General features: G+C 40.2%; 1 protein-coding gene across 3 annotated transcripts in view; it reads left to right on the top strand.

Moving 5' to 3' along the window:
- The first annotated feature begins 2,816 nt into the window (after positions 1 to 2,816).
- CCDC90B (coiled-coil domain containing 90B) overlaps positions 2,817 to 27,508 on the top strand; it is a 30,209-nt gene continuing 5,517 nt past the window's right edge. The window contains exons 1-9 of one of the 3 annotated variants that reach the window (XM_055416107.2): positions 2,817 to 3,300; positions 17,768 to 17,887; positions 19,561 to 19,664; positions 21,540 to 21,641; positions 22,584 to 22,625; positions 22,723 to 22,794; positions 22,894 to 22,947; positions 24,000 to 24,095; positions 24,794 to 24,908. In XM_055416107.2, coding sequence (XP_055272082.1) covers positions 3,219 to 3,300; positions 17,768 to 17,887; positions 19,561 to 19,664; positions 21,540 to 21,641; positions 22,584 to 22,625; positions 22,723 to 22,794; positions 22,894 to 22,947; positions 24,000 to 24,077 — 654 coding nt within the window. In that variant the 5' untranslated portion in view covers positions 2,817 to 3,218 and the 3' untranslated portion in view covers positions 24,078 to 24,095; positions 24,794 to 24,908. Of the gene's footprint in view, positions 3,301 to 17,767; positions 17,888 to 19,560; positions 19,665 to 21,539; positions 21,642 to 22,583; positions 22,626 to 22,722; positions 22,795 to 22,893; positions 22,948 to 23,999; positions 24,096 to 24,793; positions 24,909 to 27,508 lie in introns of those variants that run through there. The other 2 variants (XM_088832488.1, XM_055416105.2) reach the window with 2 other exon arrangements.

Genomic DNA, 27,508 nt, shown 5'->3' with positions numbered 1-27,508 from the left:
GAGAAAATATTAACACGTTTATGGAAAAATATTTTTTTTTTAATCAAATAAGACTTTCAGCAGACAAATAATAGGAGCAGTGGAGAGTCTGGGAACACAAGAGCTTTAGGCAGGTCTCACGTGCATGCTCAGTCACTTCAGTTGTATCCAGCTCTTTGCGACCCCATGGACTGTAGCCCACCGGGCTTCTCTGTCCACGGGAATTTCCAGGCAAGAACGGAGGAGGGAGTTGCCATCCCCTCCAGGGGATCTTCCCAACCCAGGGATCAAACCACGGCTCTTACGTCTCCTGCGCTGGCAGGTGAGTTCTTTACCACTAGCGCCACTGGGCTGCCCAGGTCTCAGTTCAGGTCAGTCACTCAGTCGTGTCCAACTCTTTGCGACCCCATGGACTGCAGCACGCCAGGCCTCCCTGTCCATCACCAAATCCCAGAGTTTACTCAAATTCATGTCCAACAAGTCAGTGATGCCATCCAACCATCTCATCCTCTGTCGTCCCCTTCTCCTCCTGCCCTCAACCTTTCCCAGCATCAGGGTCTTTTCCAATGAGTCAGTTCTTCGCATCAGGTGGCCGAAGTATTGGAGTTTCAGCTTCAGCATCAGTCCTTCCACAGAATATTCAGGACCGATTTCCTTTAGGATGGACTGGTTGGATCTTCTTGCTGTCCAAGGGACTCAGGAAGTGGCTAAATCTATTAGCTGAATACCACCTGGACTCACTCCATCTGCTATCCCTGCTCCTGCCTCTGTACTTCTTTGGCAAAATGAGGCTGTGTGGGCTCCCAAATTCACTTGCTGTAGTTCCAGCAAACTTCAGAAGATGACTAAGAATCCCTGAATTCAATCGCTAATTCCACAAAAAGGAATATGATTGGCCCAACATCAACACTGTGTATGTACGTTGGGGAGAGAATTTTATAGTAATACAAATAATAATATGTATTAATATTAAAGAGGTACACTTTTTCATAATCATTATTGAATTTAAGGTAAATAAAAATGTTATGTTCTCACTTACTGGTCTGTATCTTCCAGTATACTGAGAGCTCCTAAAGAGCAGCTGGAGTTATTTTTATTAATAATACCTGTTGACTTTACTTATATCATTTAACAGACTTAAAATCATGTTGGGACTATATTTATATATGTATATAAATTAAACATTTTCTTGTCACTAAGTTTTTTTAATACTTAATGATTTCATAATATTCCAATTAGGAATATTTCTGCAGGTTACTGAATCGTTTTTAATATTTCGATTATTTCTGTGCCATGCTTAGTCGCTCAGTCATGTCCAACTCTTTGCCACCCCATGGATGGTAGCCCACCAAGCTCCTCTGCCCATGGGGATTCTCCAGGCACGAATACTGGAGTGGATTGCCATGCCCACCTCCAGGGGAACTTCCCAACCCAGGGATTGAACCCAGGTCTCCAGCATTGCAGGTAGATTCCTTACCACCTGAGCCACCAGATTATTTCTAAGTTGTCATTATTATAAATAACACTGCAAGAGCTAAAATTTTTAAAAAATCTTAGCCTCGGGGACTTCCCTGGTGGCCCAGTGGCTAAGACGCTGCACTCCCAATGGAGGGGCCCCAGGTTCAATCCCTGGTCTGGGAACTAGATCCCACATGTTGCAATTAAAATATCCCTTGTGCAGCCAAATAAATAAAAAATAATAAAAACTTTAAAAAAAATCTTAGCTACAAGATAATTTCTTTAGAGTAAATTCTTAAAAGTGAAACTAGTTATTCAATTTTTAGAGTTTATTATTACATTGTTTTCCAAATACCTTGTACTAACATAAACTCCTGCCGGTAGCTTGAGCAACTGTATCTGATGATTTATTTGGTAGAATTCATCATTATTTTTAGAAAATCTTTAACAGATAATAGTGGTATATCCGTCTGTTTTACTTTTTTTTTTTAAACTGTGAGATTAAACTCTTTTTGAGGAGGGGTTGTTCTTTGTTTTTCAATTTTTAAATAATCACTTATATTTCCTCTCCATACACTGTTAAAGCCCTGTCAGGAACTGTGTTCTTTTCTTCCCCCCGCCCCTACTTTAAACTTTTTATTTTGCATTGGGGTATAGCCGGTTAACAATGTTGTGGTAGTTTCAGCTATACAGCGAAGGGACTCCTGTTCTTTTAATGTGTCTCAGTGCTTAGAACGGTGCTTGGCATGCGGCTGACACAAAGCTCTGAAAACAAATCGGTGGATTGAGTGGTAACTTTACATTCTTGTAAGAATAACTAAGCCACTAAAACCTGACGATTGTTTACCACTTTGTTGTGTTAGTCGCTCAGTGTGTCCAACTCTTCCGACCCGCCAGGCTCCTGTGTCCATGGGATTCTGCAGGCAAGAATAGTGGAGTGGGGTGCCATGCCCTCCGCCAGTGCATCTTCCCCACCCAGAGATTGAACCCAGGTCTCCCGCATTGCGGGCAGATTCTTTACCGTTTAAGCGAACAGAGAAGAATTTACAAAGAATACATCCCCGCATCTGAACCTCACAATTACTGTGTGCTGCTGTTTTCAACATTTTACCATGTGGGGAAAACTCTGGAGTAACTGAGGTCTGAGCGAGATAAAACGGTGATATATAAATCAGGTCGTCCCAAGAAACGAGAGAATTCAATTTCCCCCAAGACAGCAACTAAACCAAATAAATATGGTCCTCCCGTACACTAGAGGGCGAAGCGGCAAGATTTGCAGCAGCAAGAAATGAGAAACGAGAGCTTGGGGGGACTACACTTCCCAGAAGCGCTCTGCGCAACTCCCGGCATGCTCAGCGGCCAAGGCCTGCAAGTCCCATGTTGCCGCGGGGTTGGACGTGACTCTGTCGTCCACCAACCCAAACCGGTGATGGCCGCTGGCTCTCAGGTGGGAGTTGGCCGTTTAGCTGTACACCTCATTGCCAGGGGACGGGCGCCGGGAGGTTCTGAAACAAGATTCTGCTTCTTAGGGCGGTAACGGCGTGCACGGGTTAGGGTGGGGCGGTGAGAGAAACGGAGCCGCTGTAAACCATGCTGGTGAACTGCGGGTCCGTCTGTGGAGAGGCCCAACTTCGCGAGACCGCGCGCGGTGCGATCCTGTGCCGGGAAGCGCCCTGCAGTCGCTACGGGCCGCAAACTACATTTCCCGGCATCCTCTTGGCGCCAGAACTACGTTGCCCGAAAGGCTGAGCGCGATTCGCTCCGGCTGGAAAAACCGGGAAATGTGGGGCCGCTGGGTTCGGCCGCTCCTGCGTTATGAGGTTTCGAGCCCCTGTGGGCGTTTTTCGCCGGCCCTGCGGAGAGGTGAGAAAAGGCGCCGTGTCGCCCTATGCCTGTGTTCGCTGTGGGGAGGTGGTGCCGGTGGTTGGTGCCGGCGTGGGCGAGAGGAAGGCGAGGGTGCCGCCGCCTCTCTCCAGCCGGCCCCGGGGCCTGGCGACCCTGCTGCCGAGCCTCGCCCCGAGGGGCTGAGGCGGGAGGGTCGAGGGCCCAGAACGGGAGCGCGAGCCTCCGGAGGCCTGTCTTCCCGCCTGGCTCTTTCGCTCGAGCCCGCCAGGTGTCTCTCTGAACCTTTCTCTGCCAAGGGAGGCTGGTCGTCCCCGCCCCCTCGCCGCTGTGTAGTTTGTGCCCGGAGAGGGCCGTCGCCTTTCGCGGTTTGCTCAAACTTCGACTGTGTTACTCGGGTTTGGTAATCCACAGCGCCCGTTTCACGTCAGGTCCGCTTTATTTTCGCCGTAGTTTTCGGTACTCGGGAGCAAACTCCGAGAGACAGTGAAGGACAGGGAAGCCTGGCCTGCTGCAGCCCGTGGGGTCGCAACGAGTCGGACTCGACTGAGCAACTGAACAGCAAATGTTTTATTTACGCTGTGGTTTTCAGTACTCGGCAATCGCCTTTCAAGAAAAAGGAACGTGATCACAGGAAACTGCAGTGGTTGACAGGCAGGCGCGCTGTCACCAGTGTGTGCTGGACAACAGAATTTATTGAGAGTCGTTTCCAGAATCTTTTCCCCACAATTTTAAAACCCTTTGGGGTTGTCTGCAGAGTAGGCACTTCTTACTAACTTCAGCGTTCTCTATTCACCGTAAATCTTAAGTGCCGGGGGAACTGAGATGCCCAGCACCACAACTTTGTGCTGTTTTGCTCGTTTCATTTTAGTCACACAGCGAGACTGCAGTTATTGACCCCCCCATCTCTGCTGTTTAGTACCCAGGGTCCTTGGCACGGTATTTGTACTTACTTAGGACGAGCTGGTTGGATGGCATCACTGACACGATGGACAGGAGTTTGAGCAAGCTGCAGAGATGAAGGACAGGGAAATCTGGCATGCTGCAGTCCATTGGGTTGCAAAAAGTCGGACACGACTGAGCGACTGAACAACAAAGGTATTTAGTTTGTGTGTGTATTTAGTCGCTCAGTTGTGTCCAACTCTTTTGAGACCCCATGGAGTTTAGCATACATACACATTGTGATGGACTGTACAAAACGGACGTTTTTTGAACCCAGGGAAATCACTCCAGTCTCAATCTTTTGTAAACTTTCAGAGCTAATATAATTTGAGTCCCTCATCACTAAACAAATATTTATTGAATGTTTACTGTGTTCAAGTAGTTTAAGCTTGCCTCAAGTCAGTAATCAAGGAAATTGAAAACCTTGACCTCTGACTCAGGGAAGGATTTTAGTTTTCATCTAGTTAAATTACCGTTTTAAAGATAAAATAAGGCACAGGAAGATGTTGTGTAAGTTTTGTGACCACTGGTGCTGGTTTCCTAGTTCATTACTATTTCTCTTACCTAGCAGAGCATCAAAAACACTGAGCTTCTAAAAACAGATTTTTTGGCTGTCCCTGAGAAGTCTCTGGATGTGGAGTCCATAGATCTTGTGTTGCTGCTGCTGCTAAGTCACTTCAGTCGTGTCCGACTCTGTGCGACCCCATAGACGGAAGCCCACCAGGCTCCCCCGTCCCTGGGATTCTCCAGGCAAGAACACTGGAGTGGGTTGCCATTTCCTTCTCCAATGTGTGAAAGTGAAAAGTGAAAGTGAAGTCGCTCAGTCATGTCCGACCCTTAGCGACCCCACGGACTACAGCCAACCAGGCTCCTCCATCCATGGGATTTTCTAGGCAATAGTATTGGAGTGGCTTGCCATTGCCTTCTCCAAGATCTTGTGTTAGTTTATTATTTAATATATTAATCCTGATCATCTTGATGGAACTAGCAAAGCATATGTCAACAGACCAGCATGAAAAAATACATGTTATCAGCTATGTCACTGAAGTGTTGCAACTCTAAAGTTAGTAATATTTTTTAATTTTTAAATTTAATTCAAGTATAGTTGATTTACAAGGTTGCGTTAGTTTCAGCAGTGGTGTTATATATATATATACACATCTATACTATATGTTCTTTTTCAGATTCTTTTCCATTATACTTTATTTGTTTTAAAATTTTTTATTGAAACATAGTTGATTTGATTTTATACATAGCAGTTTGTATCTACTAATGCCAAACCCTTATTTTATCCCTTCTCACACTCATTCCCCTTAAGTTTCTTTTCTATGTCTGTGAGCCTGTTTCTGTTTTGTAAGTAAGTTAGTTTGTATCATTTATTAGATGCTACATGTAAGTGATACCATATAATAGTTGTCTTTCTCTGGTTTACTTCATTAAGTATGATAGTCTCTAGGTCCATCCATGTTGCTGCTGCTGCTGCTAAGTCACTTCAGTCGTGTCCGACTCTGTATGACCCCATAGACGGAAGCCCACCAGGCTCCCCCTTCCCTGGGATTCTCCAGGCAAGAACACTGGAGTGGGTTGCCATTTCCTTCTCCCCATGTTGCTGCAGATGGCATTATTTCATACTTTTTTATGGCTGAGTAATATTCTAGTTAGTATATAATCTCTTTTTTTGTTTAGAGTCTTTTTACCTTTGTGGTTGATTTCCAGTGCTGTGATGGTCTCTCCTGTACGGCATAGTGACTTAGTTATATGTACGGGTGTGCTCTCTCCAGTTCTGTCTGGCTCTTTGCGATCCTATGACTATAGCCCCACCAGGCTCCCGTGTCCATTGGATTCTCTAGGCCGGAATACTGGAGTGAGCTGCCATGTGCTCTTCCAGGGGATCTTCCTCACCCGGGGGTCAAACCTGAGTCTCTCAAGTTTCCTGCATTGGCAGGTGGGTTCTTGGCCATTAGCACCACCTGGGAAGCCCCTATAGCTATACATATATCCAATCTTTTTTAGATTCTCTAGGTCATTATGGAGTATTAAGTTGAGTTCCCTGTGCTATACAGCAGGTTCGTATTAGTATTTGTTTTATATATAGTAGTGTGTATATGTCAGTACCAATCTCCTGATTTATCCTTCCCCCTCCCCCCTGGTAACCACAAGTTTGTTTCTACACCTATTTCTGTTTTATAAATAAGTTCATTTGCTCCGTTTTCTTAAATTCCACATATAAGTGATGTGATACAGTATTTGTCTTTGTGTGTCTTCACGTAGTATGACATTTTCTAGGCACGTGCATGTTGTTGCAAATGGCATTATTTCCCTTTTTATGACTGAGTAGTAGTGTGTGTGTCTATATGCCACATCTTGTTTATCCACTCCTCTGCTGATGGACATTTAGGTTGCTTCCACATCCTGATTATTGTAAATAGTACTGCAAAGAATATTGGGGTGCATGTATCTTTTTGAATTCTGGTTTGCTCTGGGTATATGCCCAGGAGTGGGATTGCTGGGTCATAGGTAACTCTATTTTTAGTTTTTTAAGGAACCTGCATACTGTTCTCCATAGTGGCTGTACCAGTATACATTTCTACCAACTTACAGGAGGGTTCCCTATTCTCCACACCCTCTCCAGCATTTATTATTTGTAGACTTTTGATGATGGCCATTCTGACTGGTGTGAGGTGATACTTTGTGGTTTCTGTTTGCACTTCTCTAATAATTAGCAGTGTTGAATGTCTTTTCCTGTGCCTTTTGGTCATCTGTATGTCTTTGGAAAAATGTCTTTAAGTCTATGCATTTTTTGTTTGGGTCTTTTTTTTTGTCATTGAGTTGTTTGAGATGTTTGTATTTTGGAAATTAATCCCTTGTCAGTTGCATCATTTGCAAATTTTTTCTTCCAGTCCATAGGTTGTCTTTTCAGTTTGTTTATGTTTTCCTTTGCTGTGCAAAAGCTTATAATTTTGATTAGGTTCCATTTGTTTATTTTTGCTTTTATTGCCTTGGGAGACTGACCTAAGAAAACATTGATAAAATTTATGTCAGAGAATGTTTTGTCTGTGTTCTTTTCCAGGAGTTTAATGGTGTCATGTCTTACATTTAAGTCTTTAAGTCATTTAGAGTATTTTCTTGTGTAAGGAGGGTTCTGATTTCATTGATTTACCAGGTTTCCCAACACCACTTGCTGAAGAGACTCTTTTTTTCCCATTGTGTATTCTTGCATTAGTTGTCAAAGATGATTCATCACAGGGCTGTGGGTTTATTTCTGGGCTCTGTGTCCTGTTCCGTTGATCCATATGTCTGTTTCTGTGCCAGTGCCGCACTGTTGGAATTACTGCGGCTTCATAGTACTCTTTGAAGTCTCAGAGGGTTATACCTCCAGCTTTGTTGTTTGTCTTCAGGATTAATTTGGCAATTCTGAGGGGTTTGTGTGTGTGTGTGTGTGTGTGGTTCTATATAAATTTTAAAATTATTGTTCTAGTTCTGTGAAAAATGTCATGGGTAATTTGGTAGGGATCGTATTAAATCTGTATATTGTTTTGGATAGTATGGTCATTTTAGCAATATTCTTTTAATCCAAGAGCATGGGATTTCTTTCTCTTTCTTTGAATCACCTTCAGTTTTATTAGTGTTTTATAATTCTCAGCATATAACTTTCACCTCCTTTTTCAAGTTTATTCCTAAGTTTTATTTTGGTTTTTTTGATGCGGCTTTTAAAAGGACTGTTTTCTGCCTTTCCTTTTCTGATATTTCATTGTTAGTGTAAAGAAATGCACATTGATTGGTGTGTGTTGAACCATCTTTGTGTTCCTGAGTGAAACCAATTTGATCATGATATATGATCCTTTTACGTGTTGTTGGATCCAGTTTGCTAATATTTTGTTAAGAATTTCTACGTCTATATTCATCAGAGATATTGGCCTGTAATTTTCTTTTTTGGTAATGTCTTTGTCTGGTTTTGGTATTAGGGTGATAGTGACTTCATAGGATGACCTTTGGAGTGTTCCCTCTTCTTCAGTCTTTTGGAAGAGTTTGAGAAGGATTGGTATAAGTTCTCTGTATATTTGGTAGAATTCTCCAGTGTAACCATCCCGTCCTGAACTTTTGTTTGCAGGGAGTGTTTTTAATTATACATTCTAATTCACATTCAAGCAGTTGTTTTGTTCATATTATCTCTTGATTCATTTTGGGGGGCTCCATGTTTCTAGAAAGCTTGTTCACTTCTAGGTTGTCCAATTTATTGGCATATAATTATTCAAAGTATTCTCTTACGATTTTTTGTATTTCTGCAGTTTCAGTTGTTATTTCTCCTCTTTCATTTCTTTTTCTGTTTATCTGGATCCTCTCCCTTTTCTTCTTGGTGAGTCTGGCCAGATTTGTTGATGTTTATCCTTTCAAAAAACCAACTTTTGGGGTTTTTTTGTTTTAGATTATTCTTACTTTGTTTTGACCACACCACATGACTTGTGGGAATTCTAACCAGTGGACCACCAGAGAATTCCTCATTTTCTTTGATCTTTATTTTTTACTTCCTTCTATGGGGGCGGGAGGAGAAGGGGACGACAGAGAATGAGATGGCTGGATGGTATCACCGACTCTGTGGACATGAGTTTGAGTGAACTCCGGGAGTTGGTGATGGACAGGGAGGCCTGGCGTGCTGTGATTCATGGGGTCGCGGAGAGTCGGACACAGCTGAGCGACTGAACTGAACTGACTTTAGGTTTTGTTTGCTCTTCTTCTTCTTCTAATTCTTTTAGGTGGTGGCTTAGGTTGTTTGAAATTTCTCTTGTTTTCTTGTGTGTCTTCTTTTTTTTTTTGAGGAACTCCATTTCCCTGTGAACTTCTCTCTCAGAGCCGCTTTTGCTGTATCCATAGATTTTGCTTGGTTGTGTTTTCATTGTCATTTGTCTCAAGGTATTTTTATATTTCCTTTTGATTTTGTTGTTGACCTATTTTTTTAGTAGCATATTGTTTATTCTCCATGTAATCTTTTTCTTATCTTCCCCCCATCCTGGGGTTGATTACTAATTTACCATAATTGGTCAGAAAAGATGCTTGAAATAATTTCTATCCTCTTAAATTTATTGAGGTTTGTTTTGTATCCTAATATGTGGTCTGTCCTAGAGAATATTCCATGTGCGCTTGAAAATAATGTGTGTGGGGATGTAATATCCTAAAGATATCAGTTATTTCTAACTGTTCTGTTGTGTTCTTTAGGATCTCTGTTGTCTTACTGATTTTCTGTCTGGAAGATCTGCCCAGTGATGTCAGTGCAGTGTTAAAGTCTTCCACTGTTGTTACACTCCTGCCAGTTTCTCCATTGTGACGGTGTTTGTTTTATGTATTAGGTGTTCCTATATTGGGTGTGTAAATGTTCGCTAGTGTAATATCCTTTTATTATATTGACCCTTTTATCGTCAAATAGTGTCCTTTATCGTTCGTTACAGCCTTTCTTTTAAAGTCATTTCTGTCTGATAGGAGTTTTGCTGCTCCCGCCTTCACCTTCTTGTCATTTCCATTTGTATGGAGCATCTTTTTCCATGCCCACCCTTTCAATCTGTGTGTGTCTTTGCCCTAAAGTGGGTTTCTTGTAGACAACATAATGTTGGTTCTTGTTTTATTATCCAGTCTGCCACTGTTAAGTCTTCTGATTGGAGCATTTAGTCCATTGACATTTAAGGTAATTATTGATAGATATGTATTTATTGTCATTTTAAACCTTGTTTTCCAGTTGATTTTGTATTTGTTTCTTTTGCTTTTTGTGTTTTGTGGCTTGATGGTTTTCTTTTGTATTATGCTTGACTACCTTTCTTCTTGGTGTTTGTGAATCTATTTATTGTATGCTTTTGATTTGTAGTTACCTGGTTTCCAAGTTTGTTAATCTATTACTGTATCTTCTTGCTTTAGATTGGTAGTCATATAAGCTCAAACACAGTCTAAAAGATCAACATTTTCATACTCCCTTTGCCCACATTTTGTGATTTTGATGTCCTATTTTTACATCTTCATGTTTATCCTTTTCTGTTCATTGTAGTTAGAAAGATTGTTGCTTAGAAAGATTGTTGCTGAGCCGTGAAAGACACCAGGATCTTGGCCTATGGAGGAGAAGAATTCAGCCTGGGGCCAGTGACGAGGCTTGATAGCTCAGAACGTTTGTGTAATAAAGTTTTATTAAAGTATAAAAGAGACAGGCAAAGCTTCTGACATAGACATCAGAAGGGAGCAGAAAGAGTGACCCCTGCTAGTCTTTAGCCGGATGTTATATAGCTACCAGCAGGCTGTTAATTAGAGAAAGGAAATGTCTCAAAACTCAGAGACTGGCACCAGGCCCCTCACCCACAACATACATTTTGAGATAACATTGGCACAAGGTGAGTTGTCCCAGGCCATAAAATGATTGACATGAATCTTGAAAGGCAGGTTTCCAAGCAAATACAGTCCCACTGACATAGCTTAAGTGAACACTTGCATGAGTAAAAACAATACTGGTTTGTCAAGTCGGTTCTGAGTCTTAGTTGAATAGCTTAAGACAACATTTTCATAAGAAAAATGCATTGGTTAGCTCAAGGTTTGAGAAAAGTTAAGTTCAGGGGGAACTAAGTGTTGTTATGGCAATACAGAATTTTAAAAGAAACCTCTTTTTAAATTTGTGTAAAGAAGGGGGAAAAAATCTAACACTTGTTTGTTTCCTCCTACCGCTTGAGAGAGAGAAAAAAAATGTCTGACACTTAAAATCTATTTCCTCTGTTTGAAGACCCCTGGCCTTCCTGCCTGTTAGCCTCTCACTTTCTTAATTTTTTTTTCTTAATCTGTGTACTGGTTTATTTAAGTGATTTCTTTTCCTAGTGTTGAGCTTCTCTTTTCTCTAGATTCCTGCTTCTCTATTTAGGAACTTTTTTCAGTTTTTTTTTTTTTTTAGGATAGGTCTAGTATTGCTGTATTCCTTTAGTTTTTGCTTGTCTGAGAAATTCTTTATCTCTCCTTCTATTCTGAATGGTAATATTGCTAGGTAGAGTATCCCAGATTGCACGGTTTTCCCTTACTTTGAATATGTCTTGCCACCAGAGAAATTAGCCAGTAGCCTTAAGGGGGTTCCCTTATACCTAATTCTTTTTCTTTTGCTGCCCTTAAAATCCTCTTTTTAACTTTTGTCATTTTAATTATAAAGTATCTTGGTGTAGGTTTGTTTATCTTGGTTGGAATCCTCTATGCTTCCTGTATTTGGATATCTGTTTCCTTCTTTAGGTTTGGGAGGTTTTCAGCCATGATTTTTCCAATTTTTCAAATACATTTTCAATCCCCTTTTCTCTTTCTTCTCCTGGACTCCCTGTAATGCATAGATTGGCATACTTTATATTATCCCATAGATCTTTAAGTTGCTTTCATCTTTCTTCATTTGTCTTTTTGTCTGCTGTTCTGATTGGGTGATTTCCAGTATTCCATCTTCCAGATCACTTCTTTGTTCTTCTGCATTATTTAGTTTGCTGTTTATTCCTTTAGTTTGGTTTTCATCTCAGCAAATGAGTTTTCTAATCTAATTGGCTCCTGAGCTTACAAAGACAGCAGCATCATAAATCTGCCAGTCACGCATCTGTGGGGATGTGCTCAGATTTCAGCCCTGCCTCCGCTGGCATCATGCTAGTCGAGTCAGCCACGCCTGCTGTGGGCATGCCGAAACTGAGGCTGCCCCTCACCTCACGCTTGGATTTACCATGGGGCTTCTGTGGCAGACCAGGCTTCATCCTGTGCACACTTGCAGTTGCGACCCAGACCACACTCCAGCCCCGTTGGACTGACAGGTCAGTCTTCTCCAGGATCTGTCTGCCCCCAGGCGCACCGGCAGATGCACGTCTCAGGCTGGGGGCGCAGTGAGGTGACCAGGACCAGCTGGGCTGCCCTCTGTTCTGCCTTCCGCAGGCCTCTGCTGCTCTCTTCTCTGAGCCTCTGAAGCACCCTCTCTGTCCCAGCTGATCGCCTAGCCAGTGATGGGGGTTCCCAGAGTGAGGGAACTTTTTTCTTGCACCGGTTCCATCCCAATTCCTTTTTTCTCTCTCTCTCTCTCTCTTCCCCTTTAATCCTACCACATTACATGATGATCTTTCTTGAAACTTTGAGTGTATGAGCTAGGCTAGTGTTCAGTGGGTGTTTTGTGAGAATTGTGTGTTCTGTGAGCTCTACCCTCTTATTTTGCCATCTTGATGTCTCCCCTTGTTGGGGTCCTTTAGTGGACTGGGACCTGGTGGTCCGGAGGCGACGATAAAGTGAAAGAGAGAGCCAGAGGGAGGGAGGGAGAGAGAGAGAAGGAAAGAAAGACAGACACGGGGACCCAAGCTCTGACGGAGCAAAGGTGCTTTGATGATTTTTCTGTGAGTATACAGGCTGTAGTACAGAAAGAAATTTCTTTCGTCAATGCTAAAGATCAGAAAACCAAACGTACAGTAACCGTTACCAAGGGAACAAGGGATGATAATGGTCACAAGGTCAGGAGACAATCCGTATCTCAAGAAAGGGGGTAGAGACTAAGCAGTTTTGTCGTAAAGAGAGTGTTTCCTAACGGAGAGGCAGGCCCATCTCACAGTGTGACCCTCGTTCCTGGGAGCAGTGTGCTACTCCACTTGAAAAGAAACAAAGGACTTGAGAGAAACGCACGTAGGAATCCCCCTGTTAAACACTCCCCGACATCCCCTAAGATAAATATTCCTCAGTTGGGCCATCTAAGAAATGATTCTGTTTCTTTGCATGTGATTTACACGTAACTCACACGTCCACACAAAATATTACAAGCCAGCTGCCTCTGCAGGTTTACTACTTAGGAAGGAAAGCAGACCACTGTCAGAGTGAGGGATGAAGAGCAGCAGCTATGTACGGACTTCACAGTTTGCTTCAGTGTTACGTTTTTTATTCTACTTTGATTCTTTGAAGAGCTAGAAAATGCACCCAGTACAAATGTTGAAGAGCATATTCATTGTGTTACTGTTTTCATAGAACTTTGACCAATAGTGGCTGCTTTGACTTAGAAATCTGACTGCATTATCCTGCCATTAAGATTTTAAAGCATTATAGGCTTGGACTATACCTCAAAACTACTACACAAGTAGCTTTAAAACTTATATTTAGGTATATTTATTTTTCAAAATCTTCATGGCTGAATCTGATACACAAATAAGGTTGAGAACCACTGGCCTACAGGATAAACTGAATACCGCTGCATTGTAAGCCATGATCCTCACAGTCTGGGTCAGTCTAGTTTTCTCATCCATTTGCCCTATTCCCTGTATCTACTCTCCTACCTTTGTAGCAGTATTATAGAACCGACCATTCTCCAGATTTTTTTTTTAATCTTCCGAGATGTTTCATATATTTACATACACACACACATTGATTTATATGTATATAAGGAGAAAAGTCAAACCAATTCTAAGTAATTTCAATGCATTCCTGAATGAAGTTCAAGAATATTTATAATACAGATACATCTACCACCAAACAAGGTAACAGTCTTTTTAGCATCCAGTCAGAAATTACCAAGCATGAAAAAATCATAATGAAGAGAAAAATCAACCATTTGAAACCAAGCTAGAACTGACAGATGTAAGAATTAGCAGATATGAACATGTTTAAAAATTTAGAAGATAAGGCAAAGGCAAGACGATCAAGTGCAGAAGTGGTAAATCATGGACAGGCCACACGTGTACTAGAATACTGGATTCTGACTTAAAGCTTGCCACCAGATGCAGCCTGTCAGTTGCCATTCCCTGATACGGTTTTCATGAGTTTGCAAGCAACTGATTATTATGGCCTCTGTGCAGTCAAGCCGTTGTTAATGGTAACCGGTATTTGCAGCCACTCCTCAGCACTAGCCTCGCTGCCTCACCTCTCCGCCAGATCATCAGGTGTTAGATCCTCACAGGGAACCTGGATCCCTCACATGCACAGTTCACAATAGGGTTTGCACTCCTACGAGGATAGAGTCTAATGCCACCCCTGATACAACAGGAGACAGAGCTCAGGTGGTAACGCGAGCAGTGGGGAGAGGCTGTAAATAGATGAAGCTTCACTTGCTCACCTGCCTGTCACCTCCTGCTGTATGGCCTGGTACTGGTCCGTGGCCTAGGGGGTTTGGGCCCCTGTTCCAGATGGCACTCAAAGCCAGGAAGATTGCTGACCGCTGTGCTCATGTGTGTCTGTGTGTGTACGTACGTGCAAAACTGATCCACCGTTACATCTGCTTCCTTTTATATCTGGTTACCAGAAGTCATCTGAGCACTTGAATGAATTAGTCTAAAGGATTTGACATTACTCTTTCATTATCTGAATTTAGAGTTTATGTTTAGATTAAGAAAGAAAAACTCTGTTTCCTGCCTTCCAGTCTATAAAGTCAATGAAGACATCTGTTATGTCTGGTTTTGCTCATCATCCCCTGTCCCCAACACATGCCTAGCACTCAGATGTTTTTTGACTGGCAAGATACATGGGAAGGAATCACATTTGCCATACACTATACTAGCAGAATCGGAGAGGCAATGGCAACACATTCCAGTACTCTTGCCTGGAAAATCCCATGGACGGAGGAGCCTGGCAGGCTGCAGTGCATGGGGTTGCTGGGAGTCGGACACGACTGAGTGACTTCACTTTCATGCATTGGAGAAGGAAATGGCAACCCACTCCAGTGTTCTTGCCTGGAGAATCCTAGAGACGGGGGAGCCTGGTGGGCTGCCGTCTGTGGGGTCGCACAGAGTCAGACACGACTGAAGCAACTTAGCAGCAGCAGCAGCATACTAGCAGAATAAGTAATACTTGAGGTTGCAGCTTTGTCTTTTAAGTGCCTCGATGTCTTAAGTGACTTAGGATAAAAAGGACAGCATGAGTAAACAGAGCATTTCCAGTCTGAATCCCAATTCTGCCAGAGACTATGACCTTAGGCAAAACGTTAGGCTTTACTTTTGCTAGGCTTGATTTTCTTATCTAAAAAGATGGATAATACCACCTTTCCTTGGTAGTATATAAAGTATCTAGTATACCTTGTGTTTAACTGGTGTTTATGCTAATTAGCAGTTATTTTACTTAATACATTCAGTTCAGTCGCTCAGTCGTGTCCGACTCTCCGTGACCCCATGAATCACAGCACGCCAGGCCTCCCTGTCCATCACCAACTCCCAGAGGTCACTCAAACTCATGTCCACAGAGTCGGTGATGCCATCCAGCCACCTCATTCTCGGTCGTCCCCTTCTCCTTCCGCCCCCAACCTTTCCCAGCATCAGTCTTTTCCAGTGAGTCAACTCGTCGCATGAAGTGGCCAAAGTATTGCAGTTTCAGCTTTAGCATCAGTCCTTCCAATGAACACCCAGGATCGATCTCCTTTAGAATGGACTGGTTGGATCTCCTTGCGGTACAAGGGACTCTCAAGAGTCTTCTCCAGCACCATAGTTCAAAAGCATCAATTCTTCGGTGATCAGCTTTCTTCACAGTCCAACTCTCACATCCATACATGACCACGGGAAAAACCGTAGCCTTGACTAGACGGACCTTGGTTGGCAAAGTAATGTCTCTGCTTTTTAATATACTATTAAGGTTAGTCATAACTTTCCTTCCAAGGAGTAAGCGTCTTTTCATTTCATGGCTGCAGTCAGCATCTGCAGTGATTTTGGAGCCCAAAAAAATAAAGTCTGACACTGTGTCCACTGTTTTTCCATCTATTCCCCATGAAGTGATGGGACCAGATGCCATGATCTTTGTTTTCTGAATGTTGAGCTTCAAGCCAACCTTTTCACTCTCCTCTTTCACTTTCATCAAGAGGCCTTTGAGTTCCTCTTCACTTTCTGCCATAAGGGTAGTGTCATCTGCATATCTGGGATTATTGATATTTCTCCCAGCAATCTTGATTCCAGCTTGTGCCTCTTCAGCCCAGCGTTCCTCATGATGTACTCTGCATATAAGTTAAATAAGCAAGGTGACAATATACAGCCTTGACGTACTCCTTTTCCTATTTGGAACCACTCTGTTGTTCCATGTACAGTTCTGACTGTTGCTTCCTGACCTGCATACAGGTCTCTCAAGAGGCATCTCAGGTGGTCTGGGATTCCCATCTCTTTAAGGATTTTCCACAGTTTATTGTGATCCACACAGTCAAAGGCTTTGGCATAGTCAATGAAGCAGAAATAGATGTTTTTCTGGAACTCTTGCTTTCTCCATGATCCAGCGGATGTTGGCAATTTGATCTCTGGTGCCTCTGCCTTTTCTAAAACCTGCTTGAACATCTGGGAGTTCACGGTTCACATATTGCTGAAGCCTGGCTTGGAGAATTTTGAGCATGACTTTACTAGCGTGTGAGATGAGGGCAATTGTGCGGTAGTTTGAGCATTCTTTGGCATTGCCTTTCTTTGGGATTGGAATGAAGACTGACCTTTTCCAGTCCTGTGGCCACTGCTGAGTTTTCCAAATTTGCTGGCATATTGAGTGCAGCACTTTCACAGCAGCATCTTTCAAGATTTGAAATAGCTCAACTGGAATTCCATCACCACCACTAGCTTTGTTCGTAGTGATGCTTTCTAAGGCCCACTTGACTTCACTTTCCAAGATGTCTGGCTCTAGGTCAGTGATCATGTTATCGTGACTATCTAATAGCAATAAAGTTTTGTATGGTCAGAGTTTCACTTTTTAATAAAATCCTCAGCAGTAGATAAAACAGGATCATTCTGTGTCTAGGTTAAAAATCAAGAGTTTACTGAAATAGGGACATTTATTTCAAAACTAAGAAAAACTTCTTAGGTCTTTTATGTTGATAACACTAAATACTCCAGGATTTTAAATCCAGTTCACTGGTTCAACAATAAAATATCATGACCCAGCTATTTGCCAAACACTGTTTTAGATACTGTGCTCAGTTGCTAAGTCGTCTCTGACTCTTTGCAAACCCATGGACCATCACCCAGCAGGCTCAGACTTTGTGCATGGGATTTCCTAGGCAAGAATATTGGAGTGGGTTGCCATTTCCTTCTCCAGTTTTAGGTATGAGAGATACAGTAATGAAAAACAGTTGAGGCCTCATGGAGCTGACATTCTGGTTCAGAGAGACAAACAGTAAATAAGATAATTTCCAATTAGAACTAAGAACTGTGTAGGAAATAAAATGTGGATATTTAAGAGTGGGAGGAGAGAAAACTACTTTAGATGGGGACACATGTATAAACAATTATCACAGTTCTAAATTATCACAGCTCTATGAAAGACTTCTGAGCATTGAGGAGAGTTGGGCACTTTTGTGGCAGTAATATCCAAAGTCCTTGATGTATATTATATTACGATGTTAAACTGACTCTTAAAATTTCAGAATACTAAAATAAAACATTTATTGATTGTTTTCTGGGTACAGAATAATGTTGGAGACTTTTCCGATAAAAGAACGATGGACTCAGGAGTTATCTTGCTTAAAATTACAGAATTCCTGAGCAGAAGAGCTGGAACTATATTATAGGTTTATGGGGGGAAATGCTTTAGAAGTTAAGAGTGTGATGCTTCTGTTACTACAAAAAAATAATTCTCTTTTCAGACTTCTTCACCACCACAACCAAAGAAGGATATGATATGAGGCGAGTGGACATAACTCCTTTAGAGCAAAGGAAATTAACTTTTGATACACATGCATTGGTTTTGGACTTAGAAGCTCATGGTGAGAAACATGGATTCCCTCTTGAAAGGAGAATGTTAACAGCACTCATAATAGATTACCTAGTCAAGACAATATCACCGTTATCAACCATTACAAGTCATTATTTAAATATAAAACCTGTCCATAAGTGGACTGTTTTAGTCACGAAAATGGTATAACTTAAAGAATATTTACTGAAAAGAGAAATGCTCAAGATATGTTCAGTGAAAACAGCATTATATAAGATTACGTGTACAGAATGATTCCAATTATGTACAAAAAACAACCATTGTTTCTAGGCTGATACTAAGTTCATGTGGAAATACAAGCACAACAGGAAAAAAAAAACAAATTTTCATTTTCCATTAAAAATTTAAAAAATCAAAGGTCACAGAAAATTACCAGATATCAAAACAGTTACCTAAAGTATGTGATACTATAGGAATAGAAAAGTTGACTTAAAGGAATAAAGTGGCATTCAGAAATGAGTGTGTGTGCACATATGAATATATATATGTCATTGTAAGGTGTATATATATATCTTAGAAAGCAATAAAAAAAGGCATTACAAATTAGGGAAAGGAAGGACTTTAATAAATGAGTTATGATGAATGACTGGCTACTGGAATAAATTCCTTTACTGAAAATAAATTCTCGATTGATTAAAAGCTAAATGTAAAAAAAAAAAAGAAAACTGTAGCAATATTTTTAGAAATATTTTTAGACTTTTATAGAGTAAGGAAGCAAGACATAAGACTGAAAGGCAATGAAAGTAAAGACATGTGACCACAGAAATATTTAAATCTGAGTATCAAAGGAAATCTATAAGGTTAAAAATGTTAGCAACACATGTGACAATGAGCCTATTGCTTTAATATACAAAGAATTCATATGAATCAATAAGAAAAGTTAAGCAGTTTTAGAGAAAAACGGACAGAGGCCATAAATAGCTCACAGAAAAATAAATATATGTAAAGAGGTGCTGTGGTGCTTAGTCGCTCAGTCATGTCTGACTCTGCAGCCCCATGAACTGTAGCCCACCAGGCTCCTCTGTCCATGGGGATTCTCCAGGCAAGAATACTGGAGTGGTTTGCCCTGCCTTCCTCCAGGGGATCTTCCCCACCCAGGGATCGAACCCAGGTCTCCTTCATTGCAGGCAAATTCTTTACTGTTTGAGCCTCCCAGGAAACCCAGAAGAATCCTGGAGTGGGTAACAATAACAATGCAATACCATTTTTATACCAATTATATACTCAAAAAAAAAAGACCAGTAATACCAATGTTAATGTAGATATGGGGAATGGATCAGTGGAATTAAAACTGGAGAGTGCTTTTAGAGAGTAACTTAGCATAATCTGTTGGTTTTTAATTATAACCTTTTTGTTTTTTCAAAAGGCTTCAGTTGACCCTTGAACAACACAGGGGTGAGGGACGCCGACCGCCTGCGCAGTTGAAAATCTACCTGTAACTTTATAGTGGCCCTCTGTCCACAATTCTTCATCCATGGGTTCAACCAACCACAGATTGTGTGGTATATTAGTATTTACTATTGAGAAAAATCTGCATCTAAGTGGACGTAGTCAGTTCAAATCCATGTTGTTCAAGAGTCAACTTTATGAAAATTTAAATGATGAGAAGTCTATTTTGAGAAGGATGTGCACTTTTTAAAAAATATACTTATTTGCTGTTTATAGGATTTGACAAAGCACAAGCAGAAACAATTGTATCAGCATTAACCACTTTATCAAATGTCAGCCTCGACACTATCTATAAGGAGATGGTCACTCAAGCTCAGCAGGTAATATTTTCATTTTTATCACTTCTGATAGTCTTATTAAGATAATCGTTTTCATAACCCACCTTCCATACACACCTGTATCTTCCTTATTGTTCTCTCTAAAGGGACCAGAATCCTTTAGTAAAGTCAGTATCCAGAGAGATTGAGGAATTAGAATAGTCAAAACAAAATTATGGTAACACACAGAAAGAAATTTTGTCAGATCTTGCATTGTGTAAGATAATAACTTTATTTGACTCATGAGATGGTGGTAGACAGTTAGTAAAACAAGTTTTTCCCCATAGAAAGCCCACCACAGTAGAGGAGCTGACCACTTTACTGCAGTCATGTGTGTGTTCTGGCTAATTTTCACAAACTTGGAAAGCTGGAAGGGACTTACAAGGCCGGGAAGTGTGAGTCACTCAGTCGTGTCCAACTCTTTGGGACCCCATGGACTGTACCCTCCAGGATCCTCTGTCCATGGAATTCTCCAGGCAAGAATACTAGAGTGGGTTGCCATTCCCCTTCTCCAGGGGATCTTCCTGACCCAGAGATCAGACCCCAGGCTCCTGCACTGCAGGCGGAGTCTTAACTGTCTGAGCCACCAGGGAAGCCCTGCATGGCTGGAAAGGGGCGTATATCACCCGGCTGAGATGCTTTCCCACTGTGTTGTTTTCCTCTGTTTCTTCGCATCGATCACTTAGGAAGGCTTTTTATCTCTCCTTGCTATTCTTTATTAATACAGAATAAGTATATTTATTCTGTAATAAAATGTTTATTAAATATTAAAAAAAGTAATATTATGGTTAATGCCTTAGACCTCCTTCATAATCATATTTTGGGGGAACAAGACTGACAACCCCTTGAAGCCACTTCTATATGACTTCCGAGGTAATTCTCCTTTTCTTTTTTTTTAAGTATTTATTTATTTAGCTGTGTCAAGTCTTAGTTGCAGTGCACAGGCTCAGTAGTTGTGGCACACAGGCTTAGCTGCCCTAAGGCATGTGAAATCTTAGTTCCCTGACCAGGGATCGAACCCATGTCCCCCCACACTGCAGGGCAGATTCTCAACCACTGGACCACCAGGGATGTGCCCCTCATTTATATTTCAAGCAGAACTGCATAAAAGATGACGGTTAAGGATGGTATTACAGTCAGGGATGTCAACTGTACATAATAAAAAATACTTTTAATTTTATATAGGAATAATATTTAAAGCAAAACTTCCTGCACATCAGAACATTCATTGGAGTCACACTGTCCTGCTTCAGCCGTTAGGTCCCTGTCTCATTACATTTATTGAGTGCTAGCTGTGCTCCATGGAGAGGGCGATGGCTGTCCATGGGGTTGCTAAGAGTCGGACACGACTGAGCAACTTCACTTTCACTTTTCACTTTCATGCACTGGAGAAAGAAATGGCAACCCACTCCAGTGTTCTTGCCTGGAGAATCCCAGGGATGAGGGAGCCTGGTGGGCTGCCGTCTATGGGGTCGCACAGAGTCGGACACGACTGAAGTGATTTAGCAGCAGCAGCTATGCTCCAAAAATTACTGTGAACGTTTTACGTGAATTATCTCATTTAATCCTGAGAATAGCACTATAAGGTATAGGTAGTTATTTCCATTACACCAAAGAGGAGTTCAAAGAAGTTATTAATAAATAACTTGCCTAGAGTCTGAATAAATGACAGTGTTTGGATTCAAACCCAGGCCGTCTGACTCCAGAACTCATGTTTTTAACTTCCACTCTATGCGACTGTGCCATCTGAGGGTTGTTTTTGGAGAAGATGTGTGCATTCCAGACCCTTGGAAGAGTCAGTTTTTTAAGTTTCATGAAGTTCCATGTAAGGGGATGGTATTACATAGCTCACTAGATGACTTTAATTTTGCATTTCAGGAAATAACAGTTCAACAGCTAATGGCTCATTTGGATTCCATCAGGAAAGACATGGTCATCCTAGAGAAAAGTGAATTTGCAAATCTGCGAGCAGAAAACCAGGTGATACAAGTCTCAATTTATTAATAATAAAATACTGATTTCACAAGTATTCTACTTGGTGAATAGGACCCCAAAACAGTTTCATGTAGTTAAATAAGGTTTAGGTAGAGGTCTACTACGTGTTTAACCATACCTAATCTTCTATGTATAAGTCAGTGTTTTGCATACTTAAAGAGTTGTTAAAAAAAAATGAGAGTTGTATTTTATATGGGTCACATAAAGGAGGAAATCTTTGAGGTACATATTTTATAAAATTTATAGTGTGGTTTAGAATAATGTTTCCAGAGCTGAGTTATGTGGCTTGGGGGGGCGGGGGTGGTTCTGTAATTATTTTTGTCACTTAAGAGAAAAATGTTTCTGTAATTCAGTCAGAATTTTGTTAAACTTTTAAAGCAGACTACAGTAGGTCTCCCTTTATCTGCATTTTTGCTTTCCACAGTTGTGGTTATGTGTAGTCAACACAATCTGAAAACATTAAGTAGAAAATTCCAGAAATAATCCATATGTTTTAAATTGCACACTGTTCCGAGTAGCAGAATATCTTTCACCATCCTGCTCCATCCCCACAGGACATGAATCATCTCTGTCCAGAGTATTCACACTGTGTATGCTGCCCACCAGTTAATATAAGAAAAAAACATAATATGCACATAGCTTTCAATACTAGTCAAGGTTTCAGGCATCCCACTGGGGGTCTTGGAACATATTCCTGCATGGATTGGGGGGATTACTACATTAAAACAAATATATTTTCTAATGTCATGGTCATATTACTTTCTGAATAAGATGAACTATTAGGTTTTTTTTGTCTTTATAATCGAATTTTATATTAGAAATCCATAGATTGTCCAATTTTTGCTTTTGCAGGGTTTGATTTTTTTTGATAGATCATAAGGAATTTTGGTTTAACACCAATTGTGTGTGATCTTTCTTTATACCTAGAAAATGAAAATTGAATTAGAACAAGTTAAACAACAACTGATAGTAAGTGAAACTTTTTTTTCCCACTTCAGAATATGTAAATTTCAGACAGATATTCATGACAAGATCACTTTTTAAATATTTTTATTTTCTTTTAAAGAATGAAACTAGTCGAATCAGAGCAGATAACAAACTGGATATCAACCTAGAAAGGAGCAGAGTGACAGATATGGTAATGTGCTTTTGAATGTACTTTTTTGGTCACTTACTCATTTTAAATTTCTTTTAGTTTTTTTTTTTCTCTAACCTCCTGATAAGTCATATCCTTTAGTTTACAGATCAAGAAAAGAAACTTATGGAAGCAACCACAGAATTTACCAGAAATGTAAGCTACTGGGTAAAAGTTCCTCTGTTTTCCTACAGCTATATGCTACCCTCACGTGTATCACTATGTAGCTACCCTTCCTGTATCACTTTGTAAGTCTGGACTTGAACAGGCTGCCTATACAGCCCTTCATTTCCTCATAGCTACTCTAGCTAACCAGTACTTTGGGGGAAGCTGCCGCTAGGTGGGTGGTAGTACTGGAGCTGACTTCTGAGTCAGAATCAAGCTTTCCAGGAAGCACTTTATTCTCAACTATTTTTATATGGAAGAGAACGATTTTTCAAAAAGACAGGGAGTCATAGTATTTAAGTAAGTGCTAGATTCAAGTAGTTCTCTTACATTATTTTTTAAATAAATATTTATTGAGTGCTTATTATATGTTAGATCCTACTTTACCTACTTTCTATTTATTAGTTATTGTATCAGCCTCTGGGTGAGGCAGGCACTCTTAATCCCATTTTACCAGTTCGGAAAGTGAGGCCTTGGGAGGTAAAGGTCACTGAGCTAATAAGTGGTAGAGCCAGGACGTGAACATGGATTCTAAACTCCATACTCAGAAATACTGTTTATCTCTCAGTAATCCTAAATTGTAATCATTACTTAATCTCTGTGGCTGAATAAAACCTAGCTTTCTGACTCAGCCTAGTCCTTTCCTTTTTTAAAAGTTAAAAGCCACTTGGTCTACATTCTTAACATGAGAGGCATCATTCTTGATTATAATTTAGTAGAAGTACAGGTACCATTTGCCTTTCCAGGCAGCCTGTTCTTTGCTAGCTTCTTGGCTAGGTAAAGGGGATGAAATCAGAGTCTCTCACGGCTATTTTCCGAGCTCTGAGCATCACCTTCTTTTCCTGGCCTTCAGCCCCTGTGCATGAGACACTCAGTGTTAACTCAGCAAGCATGTCTGCCGTGGTCTTTAATATTGCTGTCAGGTTATCATAAATCTGGTTGGTTTTCCCTTTGGTAAAAGATATTTAAACTTTTAACTATGATATCTAAGGACTTTATACCCATAAAGTGATAGTTCTGTGACTGACATTTTTGCTTCTTAGTTTATCCTTGTATATTTAGGTCTCAAATACAGGCATACCTTAGAGACACTTGAAGTCCAGTTCCAGACACAGCAATAAAGCAAATATTGAAATAAAGTGAGTCACAGCAATTTTTCAGTTTCTCAGTTCTTATAAAATTTACATTTACACTATACTGTAGTTTATTAAGTATACAATAATAGCATTATATCTCAATAAACAATATCCATACCTTAATTTAAAAATAAGAATCACTAAAAAGATATTAACCGGTTATCTTCTGAGCCATTAACGAGTAGTAATCTTTTTGCAATAATAACATCAGAAGTCACTGATCACAAATCACCATTATAAATATAGTAATAACAAAAATGTTTGGAGTATTGTGAGAATGACCAAAATCTGAGACAGAGACATGAAGTGAGCAAATGCTTATGGAAAAATAGTGCTGATAAACCTACTTGACTCAAAGTTGCCACAAACCTTCAAATCTGTTTTTTTAAAAAAATGCAGAATTTGCGAAATGCAGTAAAATGAGGTATGCCTGTAACTTCCTGTGAGGTTTTTAGTGGAATGTGCCCAGAATGTGATAATAATCCTAGTAGTCTCCAAATATCAAAGTAGAAGGAATAGTTTTTGTCAGTTTATAATGTTCATGTAATTTTTATATCACCGTGCTTTTTTTTTTTTAAGCTATGTTTCCCTACTTAAAACTTTTGTAACAAAATCAGACCCTAAATGAGGGTTTCTAAAGTAAACATTTCTGTCCATGATACAGAGATAAAATCTAATTATCTTATTCTTAATTACAACAGGATACCAAAACCAGAGGTATCATTTCAGAGATTGGTAACAAAATTGACACTGAAATTGCTTCTTTAAAAACCCTGATGGAATCCAACAAGCTTGAGACAATTCGTTATCTTGCAGGTAAGATTGTGTTGTCAGAGAAAGGAATTACTATCATTTGATTTTCAGACCTCCCAAGGTAGCCATGTGACACAAAAGGAGGAGCTGTAACATTTATTGTCTGGTCCCCTGAAGTGCTTGGAAAATGTAAGTTTAATAGGCAGCTCTGCATCCTCTGAATAGGAAAAAGTGTACGGAAATCAAAAACACACGTAAACACCCATACAAAATGATACAAAGATTAAACTAAGTATTCCACAATGAAAAAAAAATGAATTTTTTTTAGGTACAGATTACCAAAATAGATACAGGCTATTAAACACGACAGCAAACAAAGGGGTAGAAATTAACCTCCATTCTTGAATCCAACTAAGGAAGCAGGGATACTGCCCTAAATTAGTCTGTCACATACTGAGTTCCTCAAGAACCTTGTGACCTGACCAATATATAGAGCCCCAAGGAGTTAGGAAGAATGCCCTCGAGTAGTATTTTTATTTTTTATAAAAGTAATATATTTTCATTCTAAATTGTTCATATAATTCAAAAGCAATATAGTAAAAATGAAAGCCTTCTCCCTCCCCATATGCATTTACTATTAGTAGTATATATCCTTCCTAGGCTTTTCCTTCTGTATTTGAACAGTATAGATTTTAAAATAGTAATTAGATGATACTCCAAAGGCTAAAACTTTTAAAACCTTAACCAAATGTCTTGAACATCTTTCTATATGACTACATAGATATCTTTTTACTAGAAATCATAGTATTCTATAATATGAAAATACCATAATTTATCTAAATATCTATTTACAGACATTCTGCTCTGAAGTTTTCATTATTAAAAATAATAGTGCACCAAATAGCCATATATATGTGTGAATAAATACACATACACACATATACATCCTTGTGCCTTCATGCTAGAATTTCTATATAATTAATTGCTTATGCACATGTAAAAACTGGGATCGAAAAGATATACACATTTAAGATTTTATGTTATTGTCCAAAATAAAATAGCTGCTTTATAGCATCAGTGATTTTTCTGGGCAGGCACTCATGTTGGAGCAACAATGGGAGTAAAGATGATGCCCCCAGCCCCCTACAGATGCTCACCTCCACACCCGCTTCCTCTCTTCAACTTGAATGACTTAGTTTCTGCCTTTTTCAAATATTGGGCTCCTGCTGAAGATCCATTTGAAGAAAAGGATTCTAAGGCTAAAATGAGTTTCAAAAACCGTAGCAAAAGTCTGGAACCAGAGATCTGTTCAGTAGTAATGCTTGGGGAAATTCCAGATCAGCCCAATTTGGAGTGATTATTCCCACTTTGAAAATAGATCTTAAAGCATCCCATTAGGAAGAGCTTCTGCTCCACTCAGCTGCTTCTAGTATGTTGACCTGCAGATCAGTGTCACAGTGAGTCTGAGCATGGTGATGGCCTCCAGAAAGCTTTTCATTCAGCAGTGGACACACACGAGGCATACCAACAGATGTAGTGGCAGTGGGGAAAGACATTAGCAAGTCTGTTTAGAAAGTTAGATTTCCTAAGTTATGTTCCTTTCCTTTTTTCACTGAGAATTTATAGCTACTGGTTCTGAAGGCACTACTCTTCTTTTGAAGCAGCAGCAACTACTTTAGAGTCAGGTACACACAGCCTTGAGTCCTGCTTCCATCGCTTGCTCACAGTACAGCTTTGCGCTTGCTGCCTCATCTATACGATGGGAATACTATCACCAACTTCACAGGGTTTTAATTATGCTAAATAAGGTAATTTATGCAATTCTTCAGCACACCGTCTGGGACATAGTAAATAGCAGCAGGCTCACATGAGAGAATGTGCAATTGTCCAGCAACAACAGGCAAGAGATTCTTTAAGTGTTACTTTCTCCTCAACTCTTGTGACTTAGACCTAACCCCATTTCTTAAGTTAGGGAACTCTCGTCTTTAACCAAGTTTTAGTAGTGTGATCAAATAGGATAATATATAATTAATTTACACATTAAAAAAACAGGATAGTGGTGTTGAAACATGTAAATTATCACATGTGAAACAAATCGCCAGTCCACGTTCGATACATGATACAGGGTGCTCGGGGCTGGTGCACTGAGATGACCCAGAGGGATGGGATGGGGAGGGAGCTGGGAGGGGGGTTCAAGATGGGGAACACATGTACACCCGGGGCGGATTCATGTCAATGTATGGCAAAACCAATACAATAATGTAAAGTAATTAGCCTCCAATTTAAATAAATAAAAAATTTTAAAAAGAGAAAAAAAAAATAGGATAGCTTTACTATGAATGGCTGTTTCTTATGTCTTTAATATTGAAGTTTGCTTTTTCATCTGAGAGTCTCTAAAATCATGGCTGTTTAAACAAACTAAAAAACTAGGGAGTCCAAAAGCCTCACCCAGATTCACCACCTTAAGGAGAACAGAAAGGTTTTCTATTTAGAGTGATGTAACACAGAGAACAGGTGGCATATGAACTATTTAAAAAGTCTGATGCTTCTTCTGCCTCACTGAGTTGTTTTTGAAGGGTTTTCATTAAAAATTCATTTTTTATTTATAAATTTTTAATAATTATGAAATCACTTTTAATGTACTTGTCTTATGGATGATGTGG

Source organism: Moschus berezovskii, chromosome 25, assembly GCF_049115385.1.
Source record: "Moschus berezovskii isolate FMDL1 chromosome 25, NW_MosBer_1.0, whole genome shotgun sequence".
NCBI lineage: Eukaryota > Metazoa > Chordata > Mammalia > Artiodactyla > Moschidae > Moschus > Moschus berezovskii.
The sequence above is the reverse complement of the archived record's forward strand: the minus strand, read 5'-3'. Positions and strand labels throughout refer to the sequence as shown.